Source organism: Erpetoichthys calabaricus, chromosome 13 (assembly GCF_900747795.2).
Source record: "Erpetoichthys calabaricus chromosome 13, fErpCal1.3, whole genome shotgun sequence".
Taxonomy (NCBI): Eukaryota; Metazoa; Chordata; class Cladistia; order Polypteriformes; family Polypteridae; genus Erpetoichthys; species Erpetoichthys calabaricus.
In genome coordinates, this window is record NC_041406.2 from 7,336,858 (window position 1) to 7,349,340 (window position 12,483).

The 12,483-nt window shown below is 42.1% G+C and overlaps 1 protein-coding gene across 1 annotated transcript in view; it reads right to left on the bottom strand.

Moving 5' to 3' along the window:
• ulk4 (unc-51 like kinase 4) overlaps nucleotides 1-7,278 on the bottom strand; it is a 499,390-nt gene extending 492,112 nt beyond the window's left edge. The window contains exons 1-2 of the mRNA XM_028817917.2: nucleotides 7,168-7,278; nucleotides 1,358-1,504 (exon numbers count right to left, since the gene is read on the bottom strand). Of these exons, the coding sequence (XP_028673750.1) occupies nucleotides 1,358-1,495 (138 nt within the window). The 5' untranslated portion in view covers nucleotides 1,496-1,504; nucleotides 7,168-7,278. The remainder of the gene's footprint in view (nucleotides 1-1,357; nucleotides 1,505-7,167) is intronic.
• Between the last annotated feature and the right edge of the window lie 5,205 nt (nucleotides 7,279-12,483).

Consider the following 12,483-nt stretch of genomic DNA (forward strand, 5'->3'; position numbering starts at 1 on the left):
AATGTGTTTTCCATGTCTGCGATGGGCTGGCGCCCAGCCCGGGGTTTGTTTCCTGCCTTACGCCCTGTGTTGGCTGGGATTGGCTCCAGCAGACCCCTGTGACCCTGTAGTTAGGATATAGCGGGTTGAATAATGGATGGATGGATGGATTTTCCATTTTGATTAAAGGAAGGCAACATACATGTCGTCATTTAACCACAGAACTACTGGCTAGGAAGCGGACTCTCTATCGTATTGGCCAGTTTAAACAAAAGTCAAGGACCCCTGAACACACATCAGGCCATAGCACACACCTCCACCTACATCATTACACTTGTTTACACTCAAATGAACTTGTTCAACAAATTATATCTGAAATAAAATGAACGCTTTTTGTAATGTACCATAATCCAGATTACAATATGTGAATGTCAGGTTGTATAATCGCTCAGCTGAACTTCACACTAGTAGTAACACAACTATGCACTGGGCTTTATTCTTACATCAGAGAAGTACTTAATTAGGACTATTGTTTGTGAAATGGGACATTTGAACTTGCTGTATTTTTTTTTCATTACAATTTAAATTTATTAGGAGTCGGAGTCGGTACATTTTTGCTGACCCCTACTCCAGGTACCCAAAATTGTCTCCGACTTCGACTCCACAGCCCTGGTTTAAATGCCACAGCCTACCTGTGCTGACAAGGGGGTTGCTGACCATGTCCATCCCTTTATGATCACAGCATGATGGCTACTTCCAGCTGGATAACACACCATGTCGCCAAGCTCAAATCATCTCAAACTGGTTTCTTGAACATGACAATGAGGTTAATGTACTGAAATGCCCTCCACAGTCACCAGATCTCAATCCAGTAGAGCACCATTGGGATGTGGTGGAGCGGGAGATTCACATCATGGATGTTCATCTGAAAAATCTGCAGCAACTGCGTGGTGCTATCAAGTCAATATGGAGCAGAATCCCTGAGGATTGTTTCCAGCACTTTGTTGAATTGAAGACATGAAGAATAACAGCAGTTCGGAAGGCAAAAGGGGGTCTAACCCAGTACTAGCAAGATGTACCTAATAAAGTGGCCGGTGAGTGTATATTAAGGAAATATTTCCACAACAGTCACTGATCATTTTTGCGTAGTAACAAATTATTTAACTTAGATGGCTACAGTATTTCTTAGTGAAATTTCATAGCAGAATGCCACAAACTTCAGATGATGACGCAGGTATGCGTGAAATCTGGTGAAATAATTTCCCCAATCCCCACATAAGTCACACCTCCATCAGTATTTATTAAAACCTCTGATCATTTAGTGCATGAAGGGTAAAATCAAGAATAAAAATCAGCTAATATTTGACCGATTACTTACATGATTAGTGATTTCAGCTTTCTTGGATTTGTCACAACAGATGATGGCAACAAAGCTTATGCTGCCCTTTTTCCTCCCTTTATAGACAATGGATTTGCTCCCTCTTCCAATTTCTTCATACAAAATGAAGTTTTCCATTTTAGAAGTCTGTGAAAGAAAAACATTTGATCTGTAGCTTGTCCAGCATATTCTTTTTTCATCATTTTCATGTTACCAAAAATTGCAAGGATATAATGAATCATAAGAACAATCAGAAAACAATAGGACAGTACTGGTGGAGGAGGAGGAAGATGAAGAGAACAAGGAAGAAGAGGTGCAATACTGTGCTGTCTGCCAAAAGCAAAATTCAATCTCAAAGGCGGCATGTAACTGTGCATTAGTAATTGGAATAACTGGGAAACATCTGGCATTAAGAAAGCAGGCTCAGCAATGGGATGCCCCCTGGAGGTAGCAGCAGAGCACAGAATGAAGACAAAACTGAGAGCTACTATGAACAATGCCGCACATCGTCTCTTTAACACACTAGCATTGACGGCTTTTAGCCAAGGAAAGTGTGTGAAGAAACACTACGGGGATCTCCTTCATGCGCACAGCTATACGCCTTTATAGTTCCACACTATGATTGCTTTTTTATCTTTAGCCAAGTCACAATTCTTTTTCTCTTCTTTTCTGTAATTTGTGTGTCTTTGAGGGGGCGAATGTCGTCATTTGTTTTAATATTTTTTGAGCTTCTGTAAAAAGCTCACTTTTTTTTTTTTTTGACTAAATGAATGAGCCTGAAAAACTGAATGCCCTCTGATTCATGTTGTAATACTCCTATAGTATGTCAGTCATTCTCCAACCTGTTATATCCCAACACAAGGCAGGAACAAATCCACGGGCAGGGTGCCAGCCCACCGCAGGGCACTCACCCACCACACACTAGAGACAATTTAGGATTGCCAATGCACCAAACCTGCATGTCTTTGGATTGTAGGAGGAAACCGGAGCATCCGGAGGAAACCCACACAGACACGGGGAAAACATGCAAACTCCACGCAGGGAGGAACCCGGGAAGCGAACCCAGGTCTCCTTACTGTGAGGCAGCAGCACTACCACTGCGTCACTGTGCCACCCTCCTACAGTAGGTCTCTCTATTATATAAAAAAATTCCTGAAACAAGACGAGACTTTTGTCAAGAGATTGTCTTTCAAAATCTTATTGAAGAATTTCATCCAGAAGGGTTATCAACAGAAGAAATGAGTATAGGGTAATCCTAGCTCCGAGAAACAATGAAGTCAAACGAATTAACGCAAAAATTGAAAATCGGTTACACGTCAAATTCGTTAAATGTGTATCAATAGACTCTGCTGAAATAGTTGGTGGAGATGGTGCGGAAGATGAAAACATCAACTTACAACATCACAAAGAAAATCTACAACCGTTAACACCGTCTTGTCTTCCACCACACGAATTACTGTTGAAAGAAGGATGTATTAAAGTAAGGTAATGTAGTCCATCTTCAGGGGATAACAGACACCAAAGGAGATCTTGATATGCCATTTGTATTAAAAGGTTTACAGTTTTCCATTAGAATAGCTTTTGCAAAGACAATTAATAAATCATAGGGACAAACATTTGAAAAAGTCGTTTTATTTAATAGAGAGAAAGTTGTCACGATGAAAGTCCAAACATGGAATCAAAATTCAATGCAATATTGATGAAAATTTCAATTCAAAAAATTGTTTTTACTGAAGTTTTACAGTAAAAGTGTAAATTTAAAAAGTATTTGTGTGTTAATTACAAAGCCAAACAGAACGAAATCGTATCACGCAACATGAAACAATTTACTTTCAAATTATTATGTTTTACTATTTTTTAAAATGGTTAATTACTCGCTGTAATGTAAAATAGTCAGCTCTATTATGTATATGGAACAATTCCCATGAAAATAGCAATCTGTTTGAATTGTACATCCGCATCTCCGTACACGAGCGGCAGAAGAACCGCAAAGTGGCTAGCGAGTAGTGCTGGCCCAGGGGTTTGTAAGTGAAGCGAGCAGGGGGCAGAGCCCCCTAGTGTGTGTGTGTGTGTGTATATGTATATGTATATATATATATATATATATATATATATATATACACACACACACACACATACATACACAGTAGTGTGCAAACATTTTAGGCAGGTGTGAAAAAATGCTGTAAACAAAGAATGCTTTCAGAAATATAAATAATGATTGTTTATTGTTATCAATTTACAAAATGCAATGATATGATATGTGGATGTCGGGCTAAGGATATGAGTAACATCTCACTATTATAAAACATTTTAACTTCACGCAAGACAAGACAGTGAGACAGGAAAATAGGTGCTGTACAGGCTTTTAAATTATTGACACGCAGAGCGACAAGCAGCACAAAGCCAGCACAAAGTCCACTTCTCCTTAGCGTTCATTCAGCTCCCCACCCCCTTGACAATGCGAAGTGGCAGGAGCGTACTGCGCCTCCGGGGAGGGGGGGTTTGAGCGAAGGTGCGTTCAGCTCTCACACACCCACACACACACACACTCCTCGAGCAGAGCGACAAGCAGGCATTTTGGCAGAAGCAGCACAAAGTCCATTTCTGCTCAGCGTGAGTTCAGCTGCCCCTTCACAAAGCGAGTGCAGACACATCGACGTCTGATCGCAGTGTGCAGTGTTGGTCTGCGGTGTTTAACAATGTAGAAAGTGTTTAAGATCATAGGAAGTGTTTATAAGAGCGTGGGAAAGGTTAACAAGAGAGTGAGAAAGGTTTATAAGAGTGTGGGAAGGGTTTATAAAGCCTTAAAATATGTATAAATAATAAAATAAATATAGGTCACTACTTCGCGGATTTTCACCTATCGCAGGGGGCTCTGGAACGTAACCCCGGTGATAGGTGAGGGATTACTGTACTTATCTATCATGCAATACCATCAGGGAGGCATATGATTGGCCCCAAATTTATTCTGCAGCAGGACAACAACCCCAAACATACAGCTAAAGTCATTAAGAACTATCTTCAGCGTAAAGAAGAACAAAAAGTCCTGGTATGAAGTGATGGTATGGCCCCCACAGAGCCCTGATCTCAACATCATCGAGTGTGTCTGGGATTACATGAAGAGACAGAAGGATGTGAGGAAGCCTACATCTGCAGAAGATCTGTGGTTAGTTCTCCAAGATGTTTTGAACAACCTACCAGCCGAGTTCCTTCAAAAACTGTGTGCAAGTGTACCTAGAAGAATTGATGCTGTTTTGAAGACAAAGGGTGGTCACACCAAATATTGATTTGATTTAGATTTCTCTTTTGTTCATTCACTGCATTTTGTTGATTGATGAAAATAAATGATTAACACTTCCATTTTTGAAAGCATTTTTTCACACCTGCCTAAAACTTTTGCACAGTACTGTATTTTATATATATATATATATATATATATATATATATAAAATATCTTAAGTACATAGTTTAACCAACAGCACCATAATCAAAGCACATTGTCTTATGAAATTTCCTAGATGAAGCCAAGTAATACAGCTAGTAGAAAGATAGATATGAAAGACACTATATGAAGGAATTAACATGAAATGTACTTTAAGACTTACAGACGATAGATAGATAGATAGATAGATAGATAGATAGATAGATAGATAGATAGATAGATAGATAGATAGATGTACAGACAGACAGACAGACAGGGTCCCCAGGAGCAAATTTGTCTTTTTTGCAGAAGCTCAATAAATAAATAAATACATTTACAAACATGCATTGGTTTGAACATACACCGGAATGACTATAAAGCAGGAATATTCAGTAGAAAGAAAACTTCTGACTTGGCAGTCCCAGTCTGGCGCTATACTGGTATATTGCCATTGGTATAAAGAAGCCCCACTTCTGTTTCTTGAAATACATCTGCTGAATAATTCATTGGCTGCACATTCTCTGCGTTTGTGTGTCACCAAGAGGATGTGCAGCATTGTTCATAATGGCACTTAGTTTTGTTTCAACTCTCCTTCACTACAACCATCAGCGGACCAGTGTGTGTCCTATAACTGAGCCTGCCCTTTTAATTAGCTTGTTGATTCAGTAGGCTTCTCTTAAAGTGATGTTACCAGTGTAGAAAAACCATACTGACCATCACAGATTTATAGGATATCACTTCCCACATTAAAGGAGTGCAGTCTCCTAAAGAAAAAGACCTTGCTCTGCTCCTTCTTATATAGTTCCTCTTTGTTCTGAGACAAATCCAACCTGTCATTTATGTGGATCCCAAAGTAGTTGTAGGAGTGGACCACCTCCACATCCACTCCTTGAATAGTCACCAGGTATGAAGGCTCTTTGGTGAGGTGAAAGTCAATGAGTAGTCCCTTGTTTCTGCTGATAAGATGCAGACAGTTCTCTCTGCACCAAGAAACAAGCTTCACCCCCTGCCTGCTCTCATCTGTCTAATCCCCCTTATCAATACACCCCTATAAGTGCAGAATCATCCAAGAATATCTGCCAGTGACCTGACCTGGTGTTACTTTATCTAGTCTGAGTTGTACAGAGTGAAGTCTCATGAACGGTGGTCTGCCCGAGTTCATTATCCAGGTGACCTCAGGCTCATCTCTAAATGTACCCCTTAACAGGGATGGCTGGGTGGTACTGAAGGTGCTGATTGAAATCGAAACACAGAATCCTCACAGTGTTGCCAGGTTTGTCCAGGTGAGAAAAAGCCATGTGGAGCAGAGAGATAATTGCATCCTCCACTCAAATCTATCCTTCAAGATAAATCTGAAATGTTCCATATAAGACGGTGATAGATTTGAAAAGCACTATGTGAGAGAAAACATGACAGGCACTTTGAGACATCAGATAGCACTATAAAAGGAGTGTAAATGAATGGCACAGCTGAGGGGTTCTCAATGTTGGGCCTGGGGAACCACTGGGGCTTCAGGTTTTTGTTCCAACGACATTCATAATCAGTGACAACACCTGATAACACTGAGCTCATTTAATTAGCTGGTGTTTTATTTTTTTTGTCCTCTTCTCTTATTCTACATTCAGAAAAGCGCAGCAGCATGATTTTTACATATAAGACATTTCGAACTCTTTTTTTTTTATAGATTTAAATGTTTTACTCTCTTTTGTTAATTTCATTATATTTTGCCCTCTCTGTGCAGTTTGCCCCATTCATTGTATCTTAATAATGACAATTAAAAACGAGCAGAGCAGACACCCAAGCAAACAACAGACTCATGAAAGGCTGCAGCTACTTTAGCGTCAGACCCACTAATCAGTAACAATGGATTAATTAAACAATTAGAATACTTGGAAAAGTAGAATGATAGATACATCAAGATAAAAATATTGTTAAAAAACACATTATTCCCACATAAGTACTTAGTACATTTTAATATCTTATTTTCTAATTTCTATATTGTTCCCAAAACACAGAATCTGGGAAAAAGCAGTTCACTTAGTTAGCCCAGGAGTCCAATTAAAAAGAGAAGCTGTTGGAACAAAAACCTGCAGCAACAGAAGGTCCCCAGTTTGAGAACCCCTGGCATAACTGAAAGGACTCAAAATGTTGGACCGAATTTTCGTCACAAAGCAAATTAAGGACACTCGAGAAGAGCAGCAGCAGCAGCAAGTGGTTGTTCCTAAGTATCAAGTGAATATGACGGCAGGTAAGAGGACAACAACGACGCAAACAAACCCACAGGTGAATTACATTACAACAGTTGAACGATCAGAAGAAACGGATAAGCTTGCACAGGGCAAAGCCCATAGACTAAAAGGTAAATAAATTAAAGATTAAACCAAACCTTATCAAATGACTTCTTTTGCTCTCTCCGTACGTGCACAGGCGAGGCTCCACAGCTCTTCAAACCGCCGCTCTTTCGTCTCCACTCTGCTTGGCAAACTTCCGCTCTTAGCCCCGCCCTCAGTCCCTCCTTTTTAGGGACGAAACACCGCCCACAAGCGGAAACTTTGACAAAAAAAAAAAATTGCCGCCCTTTGCCCTGCGTTGTCACGCCCCTTCATATACAAGCTACCGCCCACTAACGGAAACGGGGATCCCTGCTGATTTAACAGTATTCGAGTGAAGCAAAGAGGAAGAAAACGGTGATGCGGATTAGAGAGAGGATGGAGTGGAGTCCACTTTCGGCAACTGTTTAATGACAAGATTAAAAAATGGCCTTCAATAACGAATGGCTGCTTGTCAGAACATATCATGACAAAAAATAAACCCTAAATTACAAGGGATATTTTTATTAATAGTGTGGGGTGCGAACGGCTACTTACTTTTCTAGTAAAAAAAAAAAAAGGAACGAGAAAGCCAGAAATGGATGGACGGATGACCTCGATGACGCCGGCTCACCAGTTAGCTGGTCGCTAGGATACGAATAAACAAACAGAGCGGCGCTCTCTCCTTCAGTGCCAGCGGTTTGAAGGAATCGCTCCGCCCCCTGCTGCAGCCAGCTGCACGGTGTTCGGGAGGGGGGGGGGTGTCATTGCGTGTACTTGCTGTGTTAAAACTAGCTCCCTGTGGCTTCGTGCACACAAACACAAGGGCTTTTATTAAAACTTCTTGTGGCGATTACATCCTTCCATCTATCCAACCATCCATTTTCTTAACCCGGAAATCCAGGGCAGAGTCGCTGGGAAGTTGGAGCCCTGTCCGAGCTGGAACCAACTTTAGACGGGGTTCCAATGAAAGGAAATAGGTCCCGGGTAACAGCTTGGTGTGAATGTGGAGGTTCCTCACGGGCATGATTTGCACCCAGGACTACAGAGCTCACACTATGCATAATTAAAAAAAAATACTACTTATTAAATTAATTAATTAATGATTTTATGTATTTGTTTAATTATTTATTTTAGTGTTTGAACTTGTTTTCATTTGTATTAGCGCCGTCTCTATCAGCTTGTTTGGACAGTGAATGACGAAGAAGGGCTGCAGTACCGTCTCTGCATCAAGAACTACTGAGTTACTACCCTCACAAGCCAGCAGATGGCGCAGCTCTGCAATAATTAATTAAGCGGTAAGCTCGCCTCATGTATTTAACGCAGGAGTTCTCAAACTCAGTCCTGGGGGTCTCTTGTGGCTGCAGGTTTCTGCTCCAACCAATTTACATTTTCTAATTGGACACCCAGCCTAAGTAAGCAAGCCGTTATTTCCCAGTGTCTATATTTTGAGGTCAATTTAAGACATTACCAAACTAAGTTTGGTAACGTTTTATTAGAATACTAGACATTAAGCCCGTTACAATAACGGGTGCTAGAGTAGTAGTGCATAAACATTAGTAGGAACAGTCCATATTAAATGGCAAAGGACCGTCTATTTTCTGTTACAGTAATACTGGCTTGTATGTGGCTGTAATATGCGTCACTGTATTGTGTGCCTTTAATTTTCTCTCACAGTAATATGTCTCTCCAGCAAGTATTTTAATCTGTGCTGGCATACAGCTGATTATTGTATGTATGGCGTCTCCCCAGCAGCGGATTTTATGTGAGCGAAAATAAATCTACTTTTAAAAGTCATCCTATTGTAATATCATGAAAATTCGTATATTTAGGAAAACACTTTACCGGGCCAAGTTTGTTAATCGCAAATCTGACATCCTCAGAGTGAACACTTGCACAGCAACAAACACTAATCCCACCTCTTTGGGGAAGCTGGTCTCCGCGTCTCAGTACCCGATTGGATTTTTCGTGCATTACCTCATTTACCGAAATCCGATTGGATCGGCCGCGCAATATTTTATAGGTCCCGCCCTCTCTGTCTTGTGTGAGGCGTCAGGCAGCCTTTGAAGCAGCGCACTGTGCCCCGCGCATGCGCACTTCACCAGAAGACACACACACACGGACACATGGACGCACACAGGGATTTTATTAAAGAGGATGCGAAGCATTTACCATGGATTCACAAAGTATTCTGACCCCTTTCTTGTCCTGCACACTCTCATTCCTAGAAGTATTCAGACCCGTAATTCACTGCTTCTTAGAAACCCCTTTTTGCTGCAATTGCAACTTTGAGTCTTCTTGGGGTAAGTCTCTATAAGCTTTGCACACCTGGATTTAGGTAGTTGATCCCATTGTTCCTGGAAAGATCTTCTCAAGTTCTGTGAGACTGGAGAGGAAGTGTCTATGAACTGTCATCTTCGGGTCTCTCCACACATGTTTTATGATGTTTATGTCTGGGCTTTGTCTGAACCAGAGTATGCAGCACAACTTCTGGTCCAGGCTTTGGTTTTGTGGGGTCTAGCTTACTGCAACTCAGTTCCGGTGGGAGTTACCCACATGTGCTATCAAGCCACTGCAGATGATCCAGAATGCAGCGGCCCGTCTTGTATTTAACCAGCCAAGACGGGCACATGTCATTCCTCTCGTCAGGTTGCTACATTGGCACCCTATAGCAGAATTAAACGAAATCCCTAATGCCTGTCTACAGAGTAGTCAGTGGGTCAGTACCTGTGTTTGTATATGGAGACACCAGTGAAATGCTCTGTTCCTTCTCACCCACTCAGATCTGCCAGGAAACAGTGTATGGTGATGCCACCTCTGCGTGGCATCAGAGGTGGCATCAAGTCTCAATCCAGACTCTTTTCCTATGTAGTTGGTGGAACGGTTGCCCACCTCCATCCATACTGCTGACTCCCTCAATGTATTTATAAGAAGTGATTGAAGACCCATCTGTATTGTGAATATCTGTGGAATTGAAAAGAAAAAAAAACATTGCGCCTCGATACTTTATATTCTTGGTTAATTTGTTTAATTGCTTTATTGATTGTAAATGTACAAGTAATTACATCTGTTTACTTTCTCATATACAAAGTATAGGGAAAGTATTGTAATCGTCCAAAAATTCGATTTCAAGATTTTGATGAATCCCAACGTTTTAGACCTCCCTGAGTCCGAAAATACCATATGTCTGTGTGTCTGTCTGTGTGTGTATGTGTGTGTATTGTCAGACACGCGTCATTAGGGGACAACTAAAGGGCTTGAATAAAAGTAATTCCACGCCTGACCAGGGGGCGGTGAAGTGCACTGATTCTCTCTCTCAATTGCTTCCAGACCATTCTCTGGGGCAATCAATGACGTCACTGCCGGTTTCGGTCCTGATGACATCACTTCCTCTACTTGCATTTAAAGGCCGCCATTTTAAGGCAGCAAGACAGTTCTGTTTGGGACTCAGTTGTGTGAAAATGTCTGTTCTTTTTGATAGATTTTTGCAGCCAGGAAATATTATACGGGTGGCTGCACCAAACCTTTCCAATGTCTCTTTGTCATTCAGTGGTGCTGTAAGAATTATGTTTCTGGACTTCTCTAGCACCTTCAACACAATCCAACCTCTGTTCCTTAGGGACAAGCTGACAGAGATGGGAGCAGACTCATACCTGGTGGCATGGATCGTGGACTATCTTACAGACAGACCTCAGTATGTGCGTCTCAGGAATTGCAGGTCTGACATTGTGGTCAGCAGCACAGGAGCGCCGCAGGGGACTGTACTTTCTCCGGTCCTGTTCAGCCTATATACATCAGACTTCCAATACAACTCGGAGTCCTGCCACGTGCAAAAGTTCGCTGACGACACTGCTATCGTGGGCTGCATCAGGAGTGGGCAGGAGGAGGAGTATAGGAACCTCATCAAGGACTTTGTTAAATGGTGCGACTCAAACCACCTACACCTGAACACCAGCAAAACCAAGGAACTGGTGGTGGATTTTAGGAGGCCCAGACACCTCATGGACCCCGTGATCATCAGAGGTGACTGTGTGCAGAAGGTGCAGACCTATAAATACCTGGGAGTGCAGCTGGATGATAAATTGGATTGGACTGCCAATACTGATGCTCTGTGCAAGAGAGGACAGAGCCGACTATACTTCCTTAGAAGGCTGGCGTCCTTCAACATCTGCAATAAGATGCTGCAGATGTTCTATCAGATGGTTGTGGCGAGCGCCCTCTTCTACGTAGTGGTGTGCTGGGGAGGCAGCATAAAGAAGAGAGACGCCTCACGAATGGACAAACTGGTGAGGAAGGCAGGCTCTATTGTAGGCACGGAGCTGGACAGTCTGACATCTGTGGCAGAGCGACGGGCGCTGAGCAGACTCCTGTCAATCATGGAGAATCCACTGCATCCACTGAACAGGATCATCTCCAGACAGAGGAGCAGCTTCAGTGACAGACTGCTGTCACCGTCCTGCTCCACTGACACACTGAGGAGATCGTTCCTCCACCACACTATGTGACTCTTTAATTCCACCCAGGGGGGTAAATGTTAACATTACACAAAGTTATTGTCTGTTATACCTGCATTGTTATCACTCTTTAATTTAATATTGTTTTTTTTATCAGTATGCTGATGCTGGAGTATGGGAATTTCCCCTTGGGATTAATAAAGTATCTATCTATCTATCATTATATAGCGCCTTTCATATCTAACTATCTATTGTGGACTATGGACAGCCGTTCATCCCAGCCAATACCCCCACGCCGCTAGATGGAGCCCTTCCGGCAGCATGGTGGTGCCCCGAATTCCAGCAGGGCATCATGGATATTGGAGTTTTCCTTCACAGCCCTGCTGGATACCATGGGGGCCGCAAGGGGACACTGCAGGGAGGCTCAGAGACTTATATTTGCTCTATAACCCGGAAGTACATCCTGGACACAGGGACAGAGGAAATTACGTGCTTCCGGAATGAAAAGGAGAGCTTCTGATCTGACCTGGAAGTGCTAGGAGGTCACATGGACTGAGGGTTCAGCAGCACTTCCTGGTCAAGGACTATAATGGACTCTGGGAAATCTCAGACAAACGAGCTGAGTTAGGAGGCAGGGTGACTAAGCGTTTGGGAATGGAGGATTGATTATTGTATTGTGTTTATTATTGGAGTATTGTGGAGTGGAGGATTGATTATAGTTTATTGATTGTTTATTAAGTATTGTGGAGTGGAGGGTGCTTTGTGCACTTATTTATAATAATAAATTCAATATTTGGACTTTTATCTGGTGTCTGACGAGTGGTCTGAGGGTTCAAGGGGTCACAGAGACCCTAATCTGTCACACTATCTATCTATCCATTATATAGTGCCTTTCATAGCTATCTATCTTGTGACAGTGTGTAAACACGATAACCTGAG